At 42.8% G+C, this 25,655-nt stretch overlaps 1 protein-coding gene across 8 annotated transcripts; it reads right to left on the bottom strand.

The window, feature by feature from the left end:
* Positions 1-1,938: 1,938 nt before the first annotated feature.
* On the bottom strand, positions 1,939-24,489 carry ZNF384 (zinc finger protein 384). 8 transcript variants are annotated; one of them, XM_006891269.1, is made up of 12 exons: positions 24,271-24,489; positions 23,102-23,161; positions 15,851-15,921; positions 15,134-15,371; positions 14,851-14,898; positions 14,309-14,642; positions 8,934-9,158; positions 8,041-8,223; positions 6,466-6,544; positions 4,629-4,787; positions 3,460-3,600; positions 1,939-3,429 (listed from the first exon to the last, which is right to left on the bottom strand). In XM_006891269.1, the coding sequence occupies exons 3-12, from the start codon at positions 15,914-15,916 to the stop codon at positions 3,157-3,159; spliced, it is 1,746 nt and encodes a 581-aa protein (XP_006891331.1). In that variant the 5' UTR covers positions 15,917-15,921; positions 23,102-23,161; positions 24,271-24,489; the 3' UTR covers positions 1,939-3,156. The 8 variants fall into 8 exon arrangements, with proteins under 8 accessions (XP_006891331.1, XP_006891334.1, XP_006891336.1 ...); XM_006891272.1 differs by lacking the exon at positions 8,041-8,223 and having other exon boundaries at positions 24,029-24,278; XM_006891274.1 differs by lacking the exons at positions 8,041-8,223; positions 14,851-14,898 and having other exon boundaries at positions 14,309-14,525.
* Between the last annotated feature and the right edge of the window lie 1,166 nt (positions 24,490-25,655).

The raw sequence follows: 25,655 nt of genomic DNA, 5'->3' as shown, positions 1-25,655 counted from the left end.
GGTATGACGTCACTGCACATCGCCATTTTGAATTCTCTACCAAACTTTTTCCCTCCAAAACGGAATGTACTGTCATGGGGAAAATTTTCTCTGGTGTTGAATGCGGGTAATACTCCTTTAAAGGATCTGGGGATGTAATTTATTTCCCCTTTGTAAGATTTGAGTCTGATGACTAGAGTAGGACTTTTTTAAAATTTATTTTATTTCAGTATTTTTTGTGTGTACCGTCAAATCAGATCTGACTGGTACAGGAGGAGATTGTTCCTCCTTCTCCAGCAGAGCATCTGGTGGATTTGAACCGTGCATCTCTGAGATTGCAGTTGCAGCTTCTTGCCACTAGGCCACCAGAGCTCGCCTGGAGTAGGACTTTTTAGTAAAAAAAATTGGACAAAAGCATCTGGTGAGAACTAAACCCTCTAGTTCCACATAAACATTTCCCAACAATCCTTTAACACGGGAGGTCTGCTTATAAACCCTCTACTCAAAAAGGCAAATTGCACACTAAAGTAGAATTCTTTGTTCTTTACGCTTAATTATTTAAAATAAGAATATTCCCTTTTGAAACTCTGAGGGAACTCATGTAATTTTTACTCCCTTCTTACTCAAGAATTTAATTAGCGTAGATTTTACAGTGATTGGTACATGGGGGCTCCATCATAGCCAACTCTGCCAATTAGATGTCAATCATTCCAGGTAGTTAACAATGAAAACGATACTCTTCATTAGAACGAAGTGTATGATACTGTACCACCATACTACAGAAACCTAAATAATAGTTCACAACCTATTAATGTGGAGATGGTTGTCAACCCTAATTTTTACATCGTTGGCAGTAATTAATGACACACAGACTTTAGTAAAAGATTTCCAGCCATATAATTTAGGTTTTAAAAAAAAGTGTAGTATCAACTGTAGGTTTTCTGGTGAGCAGGTGCTAATATTCATGAATACAGAAAAAAATCTAATGATACATGTTTCATCTCCTTGGGTAAATAATCTGTGCTTGTTTCTATTTCTTCAAGGACACTACTCACCTCATAGGGTTGTTGTACTTACGTTATGTGTGTACTATAATAGACTTGCTGCTGTCAGGGCCTTTCAACAGTAAGGGGTGGGGGAAGTAGTCATGAAGCCAGCAGATGTTAGTGCAGTTGTATGTAGTGCAGTTGTATGTGATACATTCATTAGTGTCACATCACATATTGAAATGCTATCTTTTTTATATTCATCCCTAAATTAATCGGACATTATTTGAAAAACTACTCACACTTTAGTAGGTACTAAGACTTGCAGCCCCAAAGGATAGCCACCTATCCAAAGGACAGTTCTCAGATGTGGAAGTTTGTCACAACTATTAAAATATATAAACGTTAAAAAAAAGAAAAAAGTACTTAAGAGGTTTTAAATTCCCAGAAATCTTGGCAGTTAAGTCCACTGCTTCTTTTAGCAGCTGAGGAAGCAGCATCTTGGTCAACATAATGAACTGATGGTGGTTATTTGATTCTGCACTCATAGACTGGTGACAGTTGCTGCCATTGTCTAAAGTGCTACAGGCTAGTAAATATATGCATGTGTACGCATACACACAAAGTGCCCAGTGGGGTTTGATAAGGCGCCTTAGCTTTTGTATAAAAAAAACACCACCACAAAAACTGGGGGGGGGGGAACCCAACAAAAAAATAACTGAAATGTCATTCTCACATTTTTGGCAATGTAGTCCCTATGACAGTACTTTTATGACGACATTCTTGTTAATTCAGGAATTTGACTAAATAGCAAAGCTGCACTCCTTTATAACTTTGAAATCACACACATGGGCCCCTTACACAAGCATTCATTCTCACCACCATATACTTTGGTGGAAATCCTATGTATTCTCCTTTAACATTTTCCAAGCTTTCCCCCCATGCTCATATCATTAGCTCCACTGCCTCTGAACCTTTTACACGAATTTATTTCTATACAATGTTCTAAAAACACCCCTTGTTTTGTACATAAGGTTTTTTTTCTGTTTGTAAATTGCTTTATAACAACTGGTTTCCTGATTTTTTCTGAATTTTTTCTTTTCTCTGAAATCTGCCATGATTTAAAAAAAAAAAAAAGACAAAAGGAAATAAAAATTCTATGGCCAGAGGGACAGAGTGGAAAAGAAAAACAAAGACAAAAAATAATAAACATCAAATATGAAAATTCTCAGAGATAATGCATTTATAAACACAGAAATGGTTACAACAAAGATGGCTGTGATGAGTGGGTGTATATATATATTTATATATATATATTTATATATAAATCCGTGTCCGGCAACTGACCGTGGCACCTAGGGAGTTTAAGTCCAGTCCTTGTGTTTTGCCCTGAACTCTCCCTTCTCTGCAGGACTCCCCTTTTATTTTGGGATTTCATAGAACACAAACCTCCCCCAGTTCCTTGAGGTTTGGGATGGGGAGACTGTGGGTACAGGGCCTCGGCTGACAGAGAAGGGGGAGAATGGCTCTAAGAAAAACCATAACCCATACTTCTTAGCCACCCTTGACCTTGGGAATCTCTGGCCCCTTGGGGACCACATGTCAGCCCTTGCCCTCTTATAGAGAGGTCTGATCCCCACCCAAAGCTCCTTCCTCCAGCATTAGGTAGGAAGTGAAATGAGACCATTTAGGGGAACAAATGGCTCCTGGGGACAGGGGCATATGACAAACTTCTGTTCTTTTGCAGGCAAGAACAGAACAGGCTGGTTGTATTTAGGGCTCCCTTCTCTGGTTTCTGGGAAGGCCAGCCTCTAGTCTTCTGTCAGCCCATGTTTTGAGAATGAGGAGGGTTAAGGAGAGGGTAAGTGTCTATAATGGACAAGTTTCTATGAGGTCATAGCAAATCCCTCCCTTGAGCACCAACCCTCAATTTTCAAAAGCTATGCTTAGGAGGGGAGGTTGCTGGATTGCACTACCAGCTCAGTATTCCTTTGCCAATCAGGAAGGCTGATGTTCCTTGTGAAGAGTTAGGAATAAGGATGGCATCCTGTGACAGAAGGCCGTGCCTGAGGCCTACGGAGATGGAGCCAAGGCCTGTTAAGGAAGAAGAGCTTTTCCCACCAAAAGGAGTTGAAGGAAGAGGGGTCCAGAACTTCTTTCCCCTCTTTCCAGTGGATGGCAGCAAAGGTTTCTAAGAGCTGGCCAGGTGCTCCACCTGGATGGTGCTGGTGGTAACAGTGAGGCAGATGTCCTTATGATGCTCTGATGTCTTATAGGGGGTCAGGTCAAAGGAACACTGAGGTGGAGGGTTGGGGTTGTTGTCCCCACCACCACCACCTTGGGGGGCTGCCCCAGGGGACTGGAAGTGTGGTGGCTGTGGTGGCTGCTGTTGTGGTTGCTGCTGCTGCTGCTGCTGCTGCTGTTGCTGCTGTGATGCCTGAGAGGCCTGGGCCTGGGCCTGGGCCTGGGCCTGGGCCTGAGCCTGAGCCTGAGCTTGAGCCTGAGCCTGAGCTTGAGCTTGAGCTTGAGCCTGAGCCTGAGCCTGGGCCACTGCTGCTGCTGCCGCGGCTGCTTGCACTTGTTGCTGGAGATCAGGAGGGTTGTGTTTACGCATATGCTTCATCAGGTATGTTTCCTGAAAGAAATTATAAAAATTAGTTCATGGATGAGATAAAAGTAAGTAAGTTCCTTATACTAACATCCTGGGCTCTTACTATGCTTTAAACAGAGAACTACTTATACAGAGACATTCTAGAATCATCGTTAAGTTCTTCCAATTAATCATTGTTAGCGTTCCTTTGAGGGTAAAATGGGGAAAAGAGCTCTTAGACGTCTCCATGGGCATTCAATGGCACAGGACAGAGGTCATGCCTGAGGCCTACGGAGATGAAGCCAAGGCCTGCTAAGAAAGAAGAGCTTTTCCACCAAAAGGGGTGGGAGGAAGAGGGGTCCAGAACTTCTTTCCCCTCCTTTCAGTGGATGGTGGCAAAGGTTTCTAAGAGGTGGCCAGGTGCTCCACCTGGATGGTGCTGGTGGTAACAGTGAGGCAGATGTCTTTATGATGCTCTGATGTCTTATAGGGGAGTGAGATCAAGAAACAATGAAGTGGAGGCTTGGGGTTGCTGTCCCCACAACCCACACCTTCCTCCAGATATCTCTGAATAAAGCAATTTTATAACCCCATTTCTGGTGGAAAATATGTAATTGAAATCTTTTCCCAAAAGATCAAAATACAACAAAACTAATGGTGCTTTAGGTTTTAAAAAGGTAGAATCATTATTTATCAATCACTATGAATTTAAGAGAGGCCTGGTGGTGTAGGCCTGGGAGTTGCACTACTAACTCAAAGGTGGCCCCTCTCTAGTGATTCCAATCAGTGGTTCCAGCTCTGTAAAATAAAGATGGGCAATCTTTTCCCATGGATTTACAGCCTCTGAAAACCCAATGGAGGGCCAGCTGAGTCCATTTTGATCCAATGGCCATGAGTTGAGCTGATGCACTTAGGGGATCAAGCATCCTCAGGTATGGGTCTACCTAATTTGTTTTCTTTGCTGACACTGCGAGGTTGGAATAAGGAAGTATACTCACTGCAATAGATATAGTCTCTATACAGAACGTAGAGTGCAGTGTAATAGGTAGGACTGCAGACAAAATAGCACTCACCGATGTATATGCCCGACTACAGATAGTGCAGGTGTACACCTTGGCATGCTTCACCGTGTGCGTAGAGAGGTGCACCTCCAGTGAGGCTGCATCTGTGTACGCCCGATGACAGTTGTGGCACTTGAAGGGTTTATCTTTGTTGTGCTGCCGCCTATGGGACTGAGAAAATTGGGAGAAACTAACATGAGTGAGTGAACTATAGTACTTTTTCTTCCAGCCTCCCAGCCTTTATGGAAAACTCAGAGCTGAGTGTCAGGCCGTCCAGATTCTCTTTCCATCAGAAGCCACAAGATACTGCTTCAAATGGAATTTCAGGAGCCAGAGGCTAAAAGAGGACGTGTAACTCATGCAGCACATATCAGGATTCGGAAAATTACAACGCTGGCCTATGTCTGTTCTCAGTTGTTTAAAGTTCTGTTAAGTGAGGTATGGTTATCTCTGGAAAATCAAGATATTTTAAAGGGATCAAAATTACCTTAAAAATAATAATAAAACAAACAAACAAACAAAAAAAGAAGCAGTATTTGCCCTTTTTACATGTCTCATTATTTTACTAAGGTTACATGATATGTAATATTGCAACAGACTGACTACAGCTGATAGGAAAATCCAGCCTTTGATTAAACCAGATGTTAAAAAAAATTTGCCCTAGCAACAATAGCAAAGTTCAACAGAGCGGCAAACAACAAATGCTGGCAAGGTTGTAGACAGACTGGAACTCTTACTTACTACTGATGGGAATGTAAAATGGTATAGTCATTAAGGACGGCAGTCTGGCATCTTCTCAAAAAGTTGGAAACAGAAATACTCATTGACCCAGCAATTTCACTACTGGGAATATACCCTAAAGAAACCATAGCCACGACTCAAACAGATGTATGCACACCCATGTTTATTGTTGCGTTATTTACAGTAGCAAATAGATGGAAGCAACTCAAGTGTCCATCAACAAATGAATGGATTACTATGGTACATTTACACAATGGAATATTAGGCAACACTGAAAAACAATGAACTTGTAAAACAGTACACAACATGGGGTAGCCTGGAAGACATTATGTTGAGTGAAAATATCTCAGTCATCAAAGGACAAATACTGTATAACACTGCTGTTATAAAATAGGACGCATGTGAGGGGGTTGGAGAGAGAATGGGAAAAGAGTGGACAGATAACGAACACTGTATTAGAACAGATGAGGGGAAGAACTGTCCAAAAGGAATATATGATTAGGCATTATATGTATGACAATAATCTGGAACAAGGGGTGCACTGTGAGGTAGGCTGGGGGAAGAAAATGTATGACAATGAATAACAGAAAAAAAGCTTGCAACATTTTTCTTACTAATGTTTATTTTTTAAAAAAATGTTACTTATGTAAGTTTATTATTGCTACTTTAAAATTAATTAAAAATTAATTCATAAGTATTTTTACTTTAAAATTAATTCATAAGTATTTTTCAAGCTTCTCAATTTGTTTTCAATGTGGAAAAATAGCTACATGAACAGAAAGTTCTTTGGGCCACTTGACTAATATAGAAGGACGTTCTGGCGGTCTAGTGTAAGAAGTTGCACTGTCAACACTAAGGCACACGGTTTGAACCCAGCAGTTGCTCTGCAGTAGAATGATGCGTAGTCTCTTCCCATGTGATTTACAGCCTCTGAAAACCTTCTGGAAGGTCAGCTATGAGTTGGTTCTGACTCAGCAGTACACAACAACAAACATTTTAGAGTGTAAAATAAAAGAGTCCTAAGAAAGTTCCAGACCTCGTACTAGTCAAATGACACATTTCCCCAAGCTTCAAACTCAAGCTGGTGTGAGAAAAGCAAATCATTTACCTGCAGATTGGAGAGCTGTGTAAAGGCCTTTTCACAGCCTGGGTGTGCACATTTGTATGGTCTATCACCGGTGTGGATTCTGCCAGGATAAGAAAAATAAAAAGTCAAGAGTCAGCAAGATGATCAGGAATAAACTCCTTCATGCATCTCCCAAGGTCAGTCCTGCCCCCCTTAAAGGAGCACTTCATGTAGGTCTCCAGGATGCACCAGCCTTAGATTCTCACTGATCACACTCTAATGTCTGACTTCTGGTAACTGTCTATACCATTTAGCTCAAGCTGGGTTTTCCTTCTATTGGAGGGTGTGGTGGGCAGGAGATCTGGTGGCTCAATATATAACAGATAGGCATGCTACAATCTGGTATACGCGTCAAGTCCCTCATCAATGTTCAGACATAGAAGTTAAACAAAACAACAAGGAAAAAACCTAACATTTCTTCCTTGGCTCCCATCCTATCACCAGAAATTATCCTCTCAGCCTTAAGCATAACCCAGAGAACATTCTGGGTGAGAAAGAAAAATCAGAGTTACAGTATGATTAATACTCATAAAAACTCCATGAAGTTTCCCCCAATCTAATGACAGGAAATACATAGTGCATTAAAGAGAGAAAAACCTAGGTTTAAACCAATTTAGCTTCTAGCCCCAGAATTACTGAGCCCTTCACTGAGATAAGCCAAGGACTTGAGTGTGCCTGACACCTATTATTCATCAGGGATTTCAGAACTATTCTGGTGACAAGGTGCTTCTTTGAATTTCTGATATGAAGTCTTGAAAACATTGCAGAACATGACTGTTTACTCTTTGTGAGGAAAGTCTGACTCCTCTTCTCAAAGCAAGATATTTGACTGCATGACAGCAGGATCCTCACATACATCCACAAGAAGTCCAGGTGAGCAAGGCCTATGGTCCAACTTGAGGTAATGTTGAAGATTATCACTTTTCTAATTGGTAGGTTTATTTCCTCCTAATCACTTCAAATTTATGGGACAAAGAGTGGACACTGAAGAAGTAGGAGCTTTTTCATTTTGTTTGCCATTCTCTGTGAATATCTGGTACATTTTTCCCTCTACTCCTGGCATCCCTTGGAGGCTTGCTCGTTGTTGTGGGTTTACCAGCCTTGGTATCCAGTTAATGTCTGATTATATCTCCTATTCACAGTTGGTTCCCAAAGGGCTGAAGGTATGATCTTCTCCAATCAAAAGCCTTTGCATTGCCATCAAGGAGAAACTCTTGCAAGATGTGCACATGTGAGTTTTCAGAATGAAATGAAGGAAAGAAGAGTCTCAGCTCCAGGTTTATCTCTGCTCCCCATGTTTTGGGGACTGTCACCGTCATTTTATCTTCTCAATGAAGCTCCTGCCCCAGAAGGCTCTCACAGCACCCGCTTGTTCCTCTGATGTTGTTGCTTGGTCTTCTTTCTCCCAGAGGCCAGTGATGTTCTCCTTCAGCCAGGTCTCTCCTCCAGCCAGGTCTCTCCCCCGCCCCCCGCATGCGGGTTGTTGTGTATGTCCAGGGCGGGGGTGGGGAGGGCATGCCAGCGGGGCGGGGGCAGTAGCCTGCCACTCTCCCTTACCGTGTGTGCTGCTGGAGGTGGGAGAGCTGGCGGAAGGCCTTCTGGCAGTAGGAGCAGTTGTAGGGCTTAGCCCCCGAGTGGATACGGAGGTGCTGGGCCAAGTAGGAGGTGTTGGCGAAGGTCTTGGAGCAGTGCGGGCACTTGTGGGGCTTGATGGTCTCCGTGTGCATCTTGGAGTGGATCCTGCCGGAGAGGAGAGGAAGGAAGGGGGGAGGAGGAAGCAGTTCGACACCATGGGCTCAGCTCTCTGCTGGGTGAAATGATGTTGCTTGACGGATGGAAGCACCCCCTCCTCCTCCCTCCTCCCAAAGACACTCTGGCCTGGATAGGCTCATGTAGAGGACACCAAGATCTAGGTTGTTGCTGATTTTTAGTCGGTGGCTAAAATGGCAGTGAGATGATGAATAGCTGCAACCCGTGGATCCTGGTAGCCTTAAAAGTATTCAATTTTGTCAACCCTTGGTTTTTTCCCTAGGTTACACACTCACCACAGATACCCTGCTTCCAAATAGTAATCTGAACAAAGACCAATACCGCCTGGTCCCCATGGACCTGAAGTTGAATGCACACCTTGGTTCTGAACTGAAGCATATAGTAAAAGCAGGGCCTGCTCTGCAGAAGATTTCCAAACACAGACAGAGAGAAACCACAACAATCGTTCCAGACTCTGGGACTGGAGATTAGAATTTTTTAGATTCCCCCAAACTGGTAAGATAAGAGTATATTTTTCAGTCATTAACGGGAAAGAATTGAAGCTCCGACAGAGCAAAGTTGAAAGGGGGGAGGGAGAAAAAGACTTGTGGAGAGAGGAACAGACAAAGGTAACATGGTCTTCATGGGGAGAGGGAGGGCACATCTGCCACTCAGCAGGGTCAAACCGACAGCAGCCTTACCGAGTGTGCTGCTGAAGGTGGGAGAGCTGGCGGAAGGACTTCTCACAGAAGTTACAACTATAGGGCTTAGCCCCTGAGTGTATACGGATGTGCTGAGCCAGGTAGGAGCTGTTGGCGAACGTCTTGGAACAATGTGGGCACTTGTGGGGCTTGGTCTCGGTGTGTGACTTGGAGTGGATCTGCATCTCCGACTTTGAGTAGAATGTCAGTGAGCACATCCGGCACCTGGCCAAGTGAGGGCATATGGTTAGACTCTTTCCAGCAAGGCGGCATTTCGAACCCTCCCCTCCGTTTACAAAAGAAATCAGCCTATCTGATCTCGCTCCTATTCCAATTATAGTGTGAGACCCTTGAGCCTAGGAACTCTATCAGACTAAGCTTCTAACATGGTGTCCAGCACTTAAAAAAAGACCAACTTAATAAATGTTTGCCAACGATTGAAACTTAAAAGTATGCAAAAAGCAAGAATACAACCAGGTAAGACAGGAAAATATATTAAGGGCTGTGAGCTGATAATAGATTTCACTGAGCTGAGAAGACAACTTTTGTTATTTGGATTTCTTTTGTCTATAACTTCATTTTAGAATTTTAAAGATGTTCTTTGCCTCTTCATGTATGAAGTACATCCTCCAACTATTCCTCAAGGCCTCTATAATAATGAGAAATAACTGATGAGATTCTCCAGAAAAGATTTCTCTTCTGTCTCTACATATATACTTTCTTCCTTCAGCTTTTTCCTTCCTTCGTTTTTTTCTCAACAATTTTTTTTCTTCTCTTAACAATTCTTAGAGGGACAATAGTGGAGGAAGATATAGGGAGATATCCCCAACAATTTGGAATGCCTTCTTCCAAACCTTATGTCCAGCCCCTACTCTATATCTGATATCCACCAGCCCTGTCCTGTCATTTCTCTTCCCCAGCTCTTTGTAATCATGTGAGAATCACTTGAATGAGCCACATACAGGGAGTGGGTTGTTTCCCTCAAGTATTTTATTTAGGAGAGAAAATATTTTTAAGAAATGCTATCTTCCATCCTAAACCTCCCTTCCTAGCACATGGCGCCAATATCGATACTTTGGATCAACACCAAAAGCATATCTGGATGTACTTTCATCAACGAAGCTGGTAAAACTTCCTCATGCTCTGCTACAGTATCAAGTAAGGAAGCCTCTGAGCAAGTTAAGTCACACAACTCAGACTTCATTGTGTAAAAGCGATCTGTTTGTGACTGGAACCCATTATTTTCCTCAACAACTCACCAGTGTACAGTGTGGGCTTGTAGAAAGGTAGCAGCCTAGAAGCCAGGCCACTGGGACAAGTCCCTCTTCTGGGGATCCCCTCAACTTATCTCTGTGAGAGGGACTTGAGAGGATATGAAGTGATGATTTCTACTTTTATCCTGATCGTAGGATAATTCTTAGAGAATAACTGAGATCACAACTAACCAGACACTGAGGGCCTCAGGAAAAAAGGTTTTAATGTTAGTTGGGACATAGTCCCGATATTATATAATCTCTGCTGTTGTCTAAGACACATAATCACTATACAGAAGCAGAGGCAAGTCTGTTTATAGTTAGTATAGTTTCAAGTATACTAAATTCTCAGGGTTACAGGAATGTTCACCAATTTAGACCTCATATGGTCTATAAAATGGAGAGAAATATTTGCCCCAAAAAGACCTAGCAAATACTCAGGACAGTCAACTAAGTCAAGCGTTCTCCTGTCCTACTAACAGTTGCTAACAGTTGATGTTAGCATCATTAGTGCTACGGGCGAGTTCATGCTACTACAAATTTCACTAGAAACTAGACACAATGTCATTTGGAGGGCAAATGTAGTAATACTACAATATAATCTCACTTGGTTGTTAAAATTTCTCCAAAGGGTAGAAGACAACCTTCAGTAGAAAACATTCATTAAAGTGCAAAGTTTCCAACTAAAGAATAGCTTGAAAGGAAAGAAAAAAAAAAGGACAGACAGGGCAATGTCAACTCACTGACTATGAACAGGCTATGAAATGGGGAATAGCAAGAAATACTAGGTACAGCCTGATAATGAAATGATAAAAAGTTATCTCCCACCCATGCTAGACTCCTGTTAGACACCTGAAATGTTTCATTTCTGTTTCTTGCAATAACCTAGCAACTATTGTTCCTGTTTTGCAGAAAGGCTAAGAAAGTTTAAGGACATACCAGTGGGCTGGGCAAACAGTTACTCACCACAATGCATGGTTCTAATCTAGAATTCTGGCACCAAAGATGTTCAAGAACGGGATTATTATTTACTAGGAGTGCACCGAGACTAAGGCTATAGAGAAGGGACCAACTAGGTGACCATCAGAATGCTCCAAATTCTGAAATTCCATGACACCAAATAGATGGTCCTCAAACGTGGTACCCTGAAGGGACCTGAAGGCACAGTGGTTAATGAGCTCAGCTGCTGTCTCAAGTTCAAACTCATCAGTCCCTCTGGGGGAGAAGGATGTAGCAGTCTGTCTCCAAAAAGATTTACAGCCTTGGGAATTCATGGGGCAGTTCTACTCTGTTATATAGGATTGCTAAGAGTTAGGCTCAAGCCAAGAAACAGTAGGTTTACTTTTTTGGTTGTTTGTTTAATGTGGTATCTGGATGGCTAGGCAGAAATGATACTGAGTAGAACTGTGGCAGGAGCAGCAAGAGATAGAAAAGTAAGCACTCTGTATCATGGGTGTGTAATTTGAGGACATTTTTTCCACAATAAACGAAATGAGAATGGTGCCTTTGGAGGTATGTGATATAAGGCTACATTTATTTTGAATTATTAGTTTCTTCTGAGATGCTCAAGACAATTTAAAAAACTTTCATTTCCCTTCAAAACACTTCCACAAGATATAGGAGGGCTCATTTATTTTCCCATAGCATAAATGGGAACAAAGAGTGAGTATTATGCTGACTTGCCCAGAGTAAAATAATCCAATTTCCTCTAGTACCCAGCACCAAATACTACTGGTTCCAGAATGGATATGCTTTACATCCATTTGTGTGTGCACTGCATAGACAAACGCAAGCACAGGGTCTTTCCGATTAAAAAGATTCTTTTAAGTTCTAAATTTCTGAACAAAGTTTCATCTGTTCACCTAGAATGCAATTTTTGTCATGTACCTTCCAGTCAGAACTGACCCCATAACTGATCCTCCACGGGGTTTTCAGAGGCAGTTAATCAGAAGAGTGCCCATCTTTCTCTCATAGTGCAGCTGGTGGATTCAAACCTCATACATTTGAAGCAGTGCAATTTCTTATCACTAAGCCACTAGCGCTCCCTAGACTACAACTGTTGTTGTATACCGTAGAGTCACAACCAACCCAACAGCTGACCCTCCAGGGTTTTCAGAGGCAGTAATCGCATGGGAGGAGCTTGCCTATCCTTCTCCCATGGAGCTGGTGGCCTGGAGCCACATGCCTTTGGTATTGCAGCGCAGCTTCTTACCACTAGGCCACCAGAACTTAAGAATATAATAGTTCCCTTAAATTTCAGAGTTCTCATTAGTTCACCTGGATGTAGGACTGACAAAGTTTCCTAGAACACCAAAAGAACTATCAGGACTTCTTTCCAACTGTATATTCATACTTCTGTCTACACACAGAGTTTGGAAGTCAAGAAATAGCTTTAGCAGGAGTAAAAAAGACTAAAATAAAATCCTGACTGAAATCAGAAGAACCCTGAACCATTTGAAAGGTTCCACAAGGGTAGTAGAGAACCTTCCAATACTCCTACAAATTTTATATAGGTAAAATCTCCATGCTACTACGACCTCACTTTAAGCAGATACACAAAAATACAGATTTACACACAATAATTAAAAAAGGAATAGTCATTTGTGAAATAATAATACCGTCAAAGAAATAAAATCTGTTTGGTACCTTTAGAACATGATACAATGTAAACATTTTCTAAGGTACATGCTTGTAAAATAGGTGGTACTGCTGTTAAGTGCCATCAGTCAGAAATCACTCAAAGCAGACCCTCCAGCAGGGTTTCACAGGTTGTAAACTGCATGGGTGGAGAAAGCCCCTGAGGAGCAGCTGGTAGACATGAACCAACGTGCCTTTGGGTTAACCACACAATTCCTTACCCCCTAAACCACCAGAGCTCCCTATATAAAACAGGTACACTTACAATAACAAAGTTGTAAAGCACTTTTAACTCATGAGCTGAAATTTTGCAGTATTCAAAACTTTTTACACGACCTTCACTTTCACATACAAAGGGGAACTGAAATAGTCTGCAGTTATGGCTACTCTCCATGATAAAGCTATACAATGAGATAGAAGTAAATGCTTATGATGACTATTTCCTATGTCTCTTTTGAAGTTCCCAACATTTCAAATCTTATCAGTTACATACTCCCAACAAATGGGAGGCATAAACAGAATTCTCCCCATTTTGCAGATGAGGAAACTGAGGCCCAGAGAGGGGAAAAGGACTTGCCCAGGGTCACACAGCAAGTTCGTGGTGGAGCCGGGAACTGAATCCATGAGCCCAAGGCTCTGTCCATTTCCTGTGTCGCAGTTCCCTTCGCTCCTAAAATGGGAACAACATTGCCCATCTCGGTACACTAAGGACAGACCCAGTCTCCCAGCCATGCACATCGACCCCTGTCTGCATCAAAGCTGTGACAATGGTTATCCCACTCTGTACACTGAGGGCAAAGTCCCCAAACCCAATAGGGCCCTTGACAGTTCTCAAGGTGATTCAACTTTCAAAGTGCATTATGTAATTACTTTTGTATAGTATGACATGCAAACAGCCACTTAATACTCTTTGGAAATTGACAACTTGGAAGAAATAAAGGATCAAAATGATTTCCATAAACTAGAAAGTGAGCAAACAGCCATTACATCAATATGTATCCAAAAAGGAGAAGAGAGGCATCCTATTCCTCTCACCTTTTTGTGTAGTCCCACCCATCATCCCAATCATGCAGGGTCCAGCAGGTTCAGTGCTTAAAAAGAGCCCAAGAACCAGTTGACGGCACACTTTAGGTTAGGTGCGCTTACCAGAAAAGAGTTCTCAGAAAAATAGGAATACAGAGTTGGACACAAACTTTAAACCAAGCCTTTCTACAAGAAAAAACTATACCCTACTGTTCAAATATAAGTCAATATTGACTATCTCAAAAAAAAGGAAGGGTGAATGGGTCTGAAAACTGGGAAAAGAGTCATTGGAAAGTGTAGAAGCTCTGCGTTCCAACCACTCAAATGAACACCTGACATGCAAGTCAATCGGAGGTGGAAGGCTGTCAGAGCATGGAGCATAATTTTGGGCAGGATACAAAGGGAGAAGGAAAACTGAGGCAGTGATCCTCACCCCTTCCTGCCCCCCGCTCTGGCTCCTACCTATAAGTCTTGCTGTCTTTCTGATGGTCATCGTCATCCTCAGGGGAGAGGACATAAGGGTCACTCATCTCAGGAAGCCCTGATTCCAACATCCGCTTCTTCTTCTGGCCCCGGGGGGCCTTAGGTGCCACATTGCCACCTCCACCAACACCTCCACCTCCTTCCTCTGTTAGGGTTGATGCTACCTTCTTGGTGAGGTCAGGGACCACCTGCAGGGCTTGTGAGCCAGGGGGAAGAGCTGAGACAATCATGGGAGCCGAAATAGGGAAGGTCTGAGCTGAAGAGGCTGTGGTCACAAGAGAGCCTGAGGGGGACGTGATTACCAAACCTGGACCTAGGATTGGGAGAGAGAAAAAGAGATGGTGTTATGTTGCCCAGTCCTAATCCAGATCTTTATTTCATTTCACTTCCCCAGACCATTGTCTAATTAATCCCTTACCACCACCCCCAACCCCAAAGTATATAGGAAACCCCAAACCCTATAGAAAAATAATAGTCTCCTAAACCCTGTCCCCAACCCCCCTGGTAACAGTGAGATTTACCCCTTGATTGACTCCCTTCTCTTCTCCACCTCTGAGAACAGGAGACTCCTTGATTCAGAGAAGGAAAGAATGTCACCTCCTCAAAGGCAGGGACCGCATCTTCTACTTCTTTGTATCCCCCACAATGCCCAGCACATTGCTAGGCACACAGTAGGCACTTAATAAAAATCTGATTGAGTAATCAAGCACATATCCCACTCCCCATGTTCTTGGAGCCCTCCAGCCTGGGGTACTGATCAATGAAGATCAACACCTCAGATTGGAGAAGAGCAGAGTTGCTCACCAGCAGTCATTAGTCCTGTAGACGGCACAGGGACCACCGTGATATTCTGGGTAACGGACGCCTGGCTGTGTGGGGTCAGCTGGTCTGGCTTAGATTCTGTTTCCATACTGATGCCTGAGGGTAGGGACACTGAGGCAGGCACTGTCAGCAAGGTGGGGTAGTGAGGTGGAGCCAGACCACAGCCCTTCTCTGGCAACAGCTGATCTTTCATCTTATTGATGAACATCGTGTTCTCGATCTGAAAGAAAAGGAAGAAAGAGGGGAGCATGCTCTTCAAAATGAGACAACCTGAGCATCTGGTCCCTAAACATTTCTCCCTTTTTGTCCACCTCCCTGGAAATCAAGGAACTAGAAGTTAAACTCTTGGCTTCTAGAGAGATACTGAGGCAAAAACTAAGTTTTCATTAATGTAGGACTCAGTGAAGTAGCCTGTGGTTTACTTTAGTCTTCATAGTAATAGAACCTACTACTCAGAGATTAGGGGAGCTCTGGTGGCCTAGTGCTAAGGAGCTGTGCTGCCAACCTGAAGGCACACAGTTCGAATCCACCAGGTGCTCCACAGGAGAAAGATGGGCAATCTCTTCCTGTGTGATTTACTGCCTCTGAAAATCCGTTAGAGGGTCAGTTTTGGTTCTGACTCAAAAGTATATAACAACATTCAGAGTTTAAAAAGTATACAGTGGAGGAGAAGTAACAAAGTTGGCAAACACCACCTACCTGTCCGGAGACTGTGGGGATAGAAGGCCAGAAGTACGGGTTAGAATTGAAGTGAGATTCTTCCATTCTACCTGAAGGAAGAAACAAAAACCACATTGCTCTTTAGAAACAAATCTAAAGGAGTTTAGCTGTAGAAAAAATACAGGTAAGAAGTTCTTAGTCTTTTCTTACTGGTCATAAGGATGGAATTAACAATTGAGACTTTAGAAACAGTAAACCTTGATCAAAGCTACCCAACACTATACCTCTATCTAACAGATGCTATCCCAGCTTATGTTTGTCAAATAACTTATACAAATCTCACATATCCAACGAAAGTTTCCCATACCCCAAATAAATGAAATAGAATCAGTATTACCTTCCTTAGCAGACAAAAAGAGAAAATGAGCCCTTAAGGAAGGACAGGACATGCTCATTGACACACAGAGCAAATCACTGGTACTTAACACTATTTTTCTCTTAACTCTTCAAATCCACCTTCCTTAAAATAAAAGTGACAAGTGTTCCAACAAACAAGTCTATTCTACATACTAGAAAAAGTCACAGGCCACACAGTACAAAAGCCTTAAGAAAACTATAAAGTTGGCAGGAATCAGAATCAACATACTTATTTTGATGATACTGGTACATATGCTACTGGTTCTCAGTATTGTAGCCCACTAGGCAGGAGTGGCATCCACTTCCTAAATAACATGCCTCCAGAAACTCTATGAACTTTGGTAAATGCCGATAGTTAATAGAAAGGCTTCAGGCCCTATAAGTTATGCCTGACTTGAAGGCAAAGAACAACAACAATCCTACCAAGGTGTAAGAACATCCATGGTGCTCTGTCGGCTCCCGCACAAGAAGGGCAAGCAGTGAAAACCTAGGAGTTACCAATTTAGAAAAGGGTTCTGGCACCAGCAGTTGCAGCAGCAGCATCCCCGATAGCCACCTAAAGGGACTCAGAACAGGGACAGTAGTATATTCTTAGATACTATGTTTTTAAGTGTTCAAATTCTTTTCTGTGAGTAGATGATAATTAAGCTTAAAACTTGGAAGTGCGGGAAAAGAGAAAAGAAAACTCTGGGGATCACACTGCAAGTCACAGGTGAGTAAAGAATAAAGGTATCCTACTACCCAATTTTCACACTCTCACTCCTTACCCAGCAAGTTTTAATTGGTAGCAGGCTGGTCAAGAGTAACTTTCCAAAATCCTGGACCAAGAAAGATACTGCTTAGCAGAAAGCAGATGAATGACTAGTAAGATACCAGAGGAATGGAAAGGAGGATAAGCAGGAAATAAATATTATTACCATGCTGCTAATCTGAGCCAAGAGCAACAGGTGACTTACAGCCACATTAGGTAACTGGGAACAGCAGCAGAAACATGAAGGGACAGGATGGTAGACAGACTGGACATATAAACTGGATTTCAAATAATAATTAAAAAAATTGGGAAAGACTTTTACCAAAGGAGTAGTGGCAGAAAAAATATCACTAAATGTAATCTGGTTCTAATACTCTCCAGGAATCTCATCACATTTACCTTTACTTCTCATAAGTCCTACAGAGGGAAGCAGAACTGAATCTCAGCCTATTTTCTGTGCCAGTCGGATCCGATTTGACAGTATGCAAGGAAAAAGGGGGGGGAGTAATAAAGTAGAGGGGGAAAAGATGCCAAGCGTGTGATTAGAACAACTTCACAAATTTCAATATTAAATGACCGAGGATCAACCACAAGCAAATCCTGTTTCTTCAGTTATAAAATTCATGTTGTTGTTATGTGCAATTGAATCACTTGTGAGTCAGCAACCCTATGCACAAGAACTCCTAACCCTGCTCTATCCTGGGCCAACCTTACTGTCTAACACACCCACCCCCATTACCCTAGTCATTAAATCAATCCATCTCATCCAGGGTCTTCTCTTGCACTATCCCTTCACCCTTCTAAGCATGATGTTCCTCTACAAGGACTGGTCCCTCCTTGCAACATGCCCAAAATATGTCCGATGAAGCTTCAGAATCATTGCCCTCCAAGAAGCAGGCTAGTTTCACCCTCTCCAGAATGAACCTGTTTGTTCTTCTAGCAGTTTATGGTAAATTCATTACTCTTCTCCAGCACCACCGCTCAAAGACATCAGTTTTCCTTATATCATCCCTAGTCATTGTTTAGCAAGTAGCAAAAACCATGGCCTGGGCGAGGCACACCTTAATCTCCAGACTGAGATCATAACTCTTCAGTACTTTGGAGAGGTCCCTGACAGCGGACTTTCCCAATCCAACTTGTCCTTTAACTTCCTGGCTGCTAGTACTAGAAGTGTTGATTGTGGAACCAAGCAAACTGAAGCTATTAACAATAAAGTAAAACCAGACAATCTGACACAACTGTTAACCTTGTCCTTTCCTGCACTGGCTTTATAAAGGGCACTAAGGTGCTCCCAAGGCTGGAAACGAAAAGAAAAAGGCATGCTTAACATATAATCCTACCCATCCCACCTCCAACTGAGTGAAGAAAATAACTGTATTATGAACAAAAAAATCTTAGAAGTAGGAACTAAGAATCTGAAAATAAGAATTTCCCCAGATAAGATTCCTGTGAACAAGACCCTCTCCACCACCACTACCTCCTGCAAAACCAGAAGTTAAAAAAATCCCATCTAAACACACTGTCATATTGGTGACAGTTCTGGAGGGAAATATCCCTGTAGGTTCTTATAAAAAGTGCATAAATAGTGATGAAGTAGATCTATATAATCAATATTGTCACTAACATTTATTAAAGTTTTTTTTTATTATTTTATTATTTTTGTGTGAGTGTACCATCAAATCAGATCTGACTGGTACAGAAGATTGTCCCTCCTTTCCCAGCAGAGCATCTGGTGGATTCGAACCGTGAGCCTCTGGGATTGCAGTTGCAGCTCCTTGCCACCAGAGCTCCCCAAACATTTATTAAAGTTTTATCCTGTACATTCGGATCCACCAATGGTTCCTCAGAAGAAAGGTGGACTGTCTCCTCCCAATGCAATTTACAGCCTTGGAAACCTGATGGAAGATTGCTATGAGTTGGAACTGGCTTGGCTGCACTAAGTTTATTCCATGTAAGATACTGTTCTAAGCACCTTACAGCAATTGTTGTTGTTGTTAAGTGTTATCAAGTCACTTGTGACTCACAGCAACTCCTCCCTATGTGCAATGACTCTGAACCCTGCTCTATCTTCTGCCAGCCTTATTGTCTCTGGCACACGTAACCCTATTACCCTAGCCACTGAATCAATCCATCTCATCCAGAGTCTTCCTCTATTGTGCTGTCCCTCCACCCTCTTAAGCATGATGTCCCTCTATAAGAACTGGTCCCTCCTTGCAACATGCCCAAAGTATGTCCGATGAAGCTTCAGAATCCTTGACTCCTGGAGCAGCTTGGTTTCACCCTCTCCAGGAAAAACCTGTTTGTTCTCCTAGCAGTCTATGGTATACTCAATACTCATCTCCAACATCACAGTTCAAACGCATCAATTTTCCTTCTATCATTCTTAGTCACTGCATATCAAGTAACTGCAAAGACCATGGCCTGGATCAGGCACACCTTAGTCTCCAGAATGACAATGTTGTTCTTCGATATTCTGGAGAGGTCCCCGACAACAGACTTTCCTAATGCAATTCGTCTTTAATTTTCTACCTTGCTGGTCCCAAGAGTGTTGATTGTGGAGTCAAGCAAACTAAAACTGTTAACAATCTCAATCTCTTCACCATCTATCATGATGCTGCCAATACATCACTTAATCTCCACAATTCCGAGGTAAGTACTGTAATCTCCATTTTTTCCAATTCATCAAACCTGTGGAACAAATCTGAGGGCTCTAAATGCAGGTACCAAACAAATCAGGGTAAGGGGTTCAACAAGTAACTAACACCACACAACTCAACGACACACCCTTGAAGTGGTGGCATGATCCAGGAATTAAATTGAGAATATTTCCAGGATAGGACTACATACATTCCAAGAAGCTGCCAATAAATGGTTTCTAAAGATTTTCCTAATAATGAAACACAGACTTCCATCATATTCTCTGTTCACATCCTATCAAATCCAATTTGGTCACCAAAAGAATTAGTTTTAGAACAATACCTGTATTAAAAAAGCCACCCTACAGAGGTGAAATAAAAGGTCGCCCACTTTCTTGACAGAGCTCTGGTGACTTAGAAGCTGCACTGCTAACACAAAGGCACATGGTCGGAGTACACCAGTTGGTCTGCGGGAGAAAAGATGGTCAATCTCCCCTGTGAGTTACTGCCTCTGAAAACCCACTGGAGGATCGGTTATAAGATAGTTCTGACTTAAGGGTACATAACAAGAACCACCACTTACTAGGACAGTAGTCCATGGCTCTGATTTGATTCTTGGTGGTTGCTGAAAACAAAACATACATCAATTCAAGTTTCCACATGTGATGTTTATTTCTGAAGAGAAAAAAGCTGAAGATCTGAGCTACAGTGGGTCCTGGCACAAGATTAACAGACATGCCTTATGCACTTCTGATAAATGTCACCTCAAAAAGGGGACATGGCTCTTGCACCCACACTTTGTTCATCTGACTACATTCTTCCACAATGCCATCAACCATCATAGGATAAGGATGTCATTACCTGATGAAGACTATCACTTTTCTTGTGGTGGTGGTGGTTGTTAGGTGCTGTTGAGGTGAGTATAACCCATAGCAACCCTATGAACAGATCTGAACCTTGTCCTATCCTATGCCATCCTCACACTTTCTGACACACTAGAGCTCACTGTCGCAGTCCCTGTGTCAATCCACGTGGTCGAGGGTCTTCCTCTCCTTTGCTGACTCTCCACCCTTCCTGGCATCATGTCCCTCTCCAAGGAATTGTCCCTCTTAGCAAAATGCCCAAAGTATGTGAGGTAAAGCCTCATCATTCTTGCTCCCAAATAGCTCTCCAGCTGCACCCTCTCCAAGACATATTTGTTTGTTCTATTGGCTGTCCATGGGATATACTGCACTCTTCTCCAACACCATAGCTCAAAAGCATCAATTCTTCTGTAATCTTTATTCATTTTCTTATATTCATAGCAAGTGACTGGAAAAACCATAGCCTGAATCAGATGCATCTTAGCCCTCAAATGGACATCATTACTCTTCAATAATCGGAGAATTCACTAACTGCAGACTTTCCCAGTGCAGCATTCTTTTTATTGTTTTTAAAATGCAGCATGATTTTCTTTTCTCAAGACTATAACATTCCCTTAATACAGTCAACTACTAGAAAAACACCAAATACTAGTACTAACCAAATTGAGTAATTAGAGAATAGATGTGGGACCCAAGACTGTCAGATTGTAATTCTACATTGTACATTAGTGAATGACACTAAATAGTTTACTACTTTATTAAGTGTCTATTTGGGCAGATGATGGAAGGGAATGCACCCTTTACCCAAGTTCACAAGATATATGGTAATTTGAAGGAAGTAGCACAAAAATTAAAAATTCTCAAAATGTTTCTGAAAAGAAAAGAATTAGAGAGCTACTCTCACTGTGATGAGAACCATTAGTGATAATTAGTGCAAATTACATAAAGACCACATAATTACGAAGAGAAATGCCCCAAATTAACAGATCTATAGCCTCCAGCTTAATAATCATGAACATGAAGAAGCATTAAGAAAAAAAGATACAAAGAATATTCTACTCAAGAAACCAAAAACAAATCCAGTGCTGCTGAGTCAATTCCAACGCACAGACACTGTTTAAGCAGTACTGTAAATCTATGAAACTGGAGCAGGTGTAAGACAGAAACATATGAAGAAGAGGAAAAGGCAAATGTTTTTCAGTAAAACCAGCAATAGAAAAAACAATAGAATTGCATACTGTTATAGGTAGAAAACTTGGAGACCTAAAAAAATTAAGCCATCTATCAAGTTCCAGCTCTCAACATTTCCATGTACTACTCTGGAGTTTTCTTGGCTGTAATATTTACAGAAGCAGACTGAAGGCAGGCCTGTCTTCTTCAGTACCACTAGGTGGATTCAAATTTCCAACTTTTAACTAGGCATAAATATTTATGGTCCCCAGGGAAAATGCATTCCAAAAGCTAACTGTAGAAATGCTGCTTTAGCTCAGGGCTTGAAATGGAAAAACAAAGAAAAGAATTTTTTCTCAATAAGCAAAGAAAGTCTATTTCTTCAGATTCTGAGAGTATCTATCAAAAAAAGCAACTCAATAGGATATAGGACCTTCCTACTATCTGTGAACTTTTCCAAATACAAACTAACTTAGAATAGCTGTATCTCAATTCTAGTGGGAAGTACCATCAGACCACGTCATCACGCAGCTGACAATCTCGGCCAGCAGCTTCTATCTACCCTGGGTTATCAGTGGGCTGTTGTTGCACCTCATGGGAAAAACAGTATAGTGGAGGAATTCCTCCTTCCCCTGCCAATGTCCCTAAAAAGGATGGATTTGGGAAATGTGAAGAAAAAAAAAAAAGGATGGGGTTAGGCAGGAGGATAAGGGATCTGGGTATTTATTCATTAAGATGGGCTCATAAAGCTATGGGAAATAAATTTAATAACCTAGTCAAGAATTAGTTCTTTAAAGATACTCCTAGCAATGGCAGTTCTGAATTAAAATTCTTATTGATCCCACATAATGTCATTTTCAGGCTATCAAAAATTGTCATCATCTCCATCAAGCCTCTACCCTGAATTTTTCCAGCTCTCCTCCTGGAGTCCAGTACATACAGTTTTATCCAGCTAACTCCAAGCCATGCACAAACTTGGTTTAATTCCTGACACATTTATCCTGCTACAGAAAATTCAAATAACCCTGTGTCAGATTCTCAACGTTCATCAGATCAACTTCAAACTCTCCAATGGAATACTAGGCAGAAACTAAAATCTTAACTCCTTATTCCAAACACAATTCCATAAACTTTGGTACAATCAGGGTCCATGGATTCCCCAAGGCAGCTTGTTTCTTTTGGACACAATATAACACTATCTACTGGCTTCACTTGAGCATTTCACAGTTCATTTGTGATGATTTCTAATAGGAATAAAGGATGACAGAAGTACAGCACCAATCTTTTACACAAAACTTCCTGGTATCCTAAAGAGATGCTATGTGGTAAGAATGCAAACACCACTTTCTAAGTTCTATTACTTGAAGAATTCGAAAAAAAAGAAAAAGAAAAAGCCCATCTGACAATATCCCTTCTCCCAACAAAGAAAAATCATTAACTCAAAATTTCTTACCCTCTCTCTCTCTTCCTCCTGCCGTCTTTTGCCTTCTCCTTTCCAGGGCTCCAGAACTTTCTGTGAACAAATTGTCTGTGTTATATGGGCCACTAAGGTGGCAACCAGGAGAGAGTTGTGGAGAACCTCAGGAATTCTTTGACTGTCAGCTGTCAGGTTGGAAGGTGGGTAGAGCGCCAAGCAACAATCCAAAGATGAACGGATATAACAACAGGAGAGTGGTGCAACTCCCTGTATGGATACAAGGGAATTGAATCAATTCCCAGAAACTAAAATGAATTCTATCATCACCAGTATATAGAATTCAGTCTTGGATTCAGACACTGGTTTGTCTTCAGCAGGGGCCACAGATAATCAGAGGTCAGAGAAGAGTTGAAATAGAAGGAAGGTCCCAGGCCCAGAGGGGTGGCTCAGAAAGCAAAGCTGAAGGCTTGGGGGGATGCAACAACACTTGTGTCAGGCAGAGTGCCAGTCCAGGCCCAGTCACTTCCTCTGGCCTCCCCCTACTTCTGCGAGGACTTCGCCCCCTGCCTACCCAAGGCCTTGCGCCAAGAAGTAGCTCCCTCAGCCTGCACAGTGCTCTACCTTGGGGACTCCAGCTGTCCCCCTAAAACCTTCACTCTCCTGAGACAGTCCCCGGGAACCTTCTCCTGATGTCGCCCCACACCCCTTCCTCAAAGACCCTTCCTTGGGACGCCCCTCCTTTCCCTCTAGGGAGCTGAACTCTGCTACCCACCAGACAGACACCCGCCCCCTATGCCCCCCCATTCCTCCCCATCGCCCGCTCCTGCACAACCACTTCCGGTTCCGGGACGGACACACATACAGTCACATCGTGGACCCCCCCTTCTTCGCCCCCCCAAGGAAAATGGGAGGGGGAGGAGCAGGGAGGTAGACACGCGCCTACTGTAGCGGCGCAAGACTCACCCTGCGGCGACGGCTGCTGCGGCGCCGGAGCCAGAGCGAGGGATGGGCGGCGTTTGCTAGGAAAGGAGGGAGCCAAGTAGAGTGGGAGGACCAGAGGAGGGGGGGAGCTCAAGGCAAAGCGCGGGCACGCACTTTAGGCGCCAGACAGACACACACACTCACACACACGGAATGCGCGCGAGACACCCGCAGGGCGGGGGCGCGAGGCAGTGGGAGGCCCCCCTCCCTCCCTGTTCACTCACCCGGAAGTGGTGCTGCGGCTCGTGCTCCCGAGAACCCCAGATCCTCCACGCCCCCCTCCCCTCCCCTCCCTCCCTCCCCCCCAAAAGGCTTAGAGAGGAATCGCGGCGGAGAGAAGGCGGGAGCCGGAAACGACAGGGGGGAGGGAGGGAAATAGCAATGGGGGGGCCAGTAGTGGCAGAAAGTGGGAGGGGTGTACAGGCCGAGTCATTTCCGGGAGTGGCCAGAGCATATCCGGCGCTGCTAGGGTTCCAGGGTACTCCGGGCAGAAGTTACGACAGGTAGGGGCGGAAGTGGATTCTGCTCAGCAACGCGGTAGATCCCTCTGCGGACTTGACGCCTCCACGGAAGTAAAAGCGGGTTCCGCTAAGGCACGAGTTGGTCTGTGAGAGCGTAGTCTTGGGCGTCTGGAAGGTACTTCTGGGGAAGTGGGAGAGTGGAAATGCAACACTTTTGTAAACTATGCGTTAAGATTCGAGGGAAGGTATGAATTTTTAAAAAGCTTCCATTCCCCCACTCAACCCGAAGAGTTGAGTAGTCTAATGTAGGAAGTTACTATTATTTTTTTCTTATTCTTAGACTTGAGCCTCTGCTCTTTGTATATGCACTAAAGGATAGGGATGTGTAGTTTTCTTCAGTCCCTACTTAGACCTGGAAATTAAGAACTTTTCCCACGCACCTACCCTTCATCACAGGCGTTTACGTCTGTCTGTTCTGATGTTTATGTTTCTCTTGCTCTCTGTCCCCTTACAATGTTATGGGTTGTTTATTGGGGTTTTTTTTAAATTTTATTCCCCACACAATGTTTTACGTATATTTGCCATCATAATTAACTACAAATCTATGAAGAATCTCTCCAGAGTGCTAAAGAGCAACGATGTCAGTCAATATAGACTAAAGTGTACCAGATCCAGGCTACGTTCTTCTGTATTGTTTGCCAAGCATCTGAGAGCTGGACAAGTGAATAAGGATTACAGAAGAACAATTGATGCCATTGAGTTATGGTGCTGGAGAAGCATACTGAACATACTGTGGACTACCAAGAGAACAAACAAGTCTATTCTAGAAAGGATGAAACCACGCTGCTTGTTGGAAGCAAGGATTTTGAAGCTCTGTCTCACATTGTTTGAGCATATTGTCAGGAGGGGCCAATCTTTGAAGATGGACATAATGCTTGGAAGACTGGTGGTTCAACACAGCAGAAGATGACCCTGGATGAGATGGATTGACACAGTGACTGTGGCAGTGGGATTAAGTGTGTCAGATATGGTGAGGTTGGCTCAGACTAGGGCAAGGTTGAGAGCCGTTGTTCATAGAGTTGTTATGAGTCATACATAGTTGGCTTAACCACATATAACAATAACTCAGCACTGAACGTAGAATAAGA

This window comes from Elephantulus edwardii, unplaced genomic scaffold (assembly GCF_000299155.1).
Source record: "Elephantulus edwardii isolate Elephantulus edwardi_28Jun2011 unplaced genomic scaffold, EleEdw1.0 scaffold00096, whole genome shotgun sequence".
Classification (NCBI taxonomy): domain Eukaryota; kingdom Metazoa; phylum Chordata; class Mammalia; order Macroscelidea; family Macroscelididae; genus Elephantulus; species Elephantulus edwardii.
Note: the sequence above shows the minus strand (reverse complement) of the source record. Positions and strands in the feature narration are given on the sequence as shown.

Excerpts from the sequence above, each read along its gene's own strand:
- ZNF384 (XM_006891268.1), bottom strand. The coding sequence starts at position 15,916 with ATGGAAGAATCTCACTTCAATTCTAACCCGTACTTCTGGCCTTCTATC. Across the intron at positions 15,372-15,850 it reads TCCCCACAGTCTCCGGACAG|ATCGAGAACACGATGTTCAT; the intron begins GTAGGTGGTGTT and ends CTTTTCTTTCAG. Across the intron at positions 4,788-6,465 it reads CACAGCTCTCCAATCTGCAG|TCCCATAGGCGGCAGCACAA; the intron begins GTAAATGATTTG and ends CAATTTTCTCAG.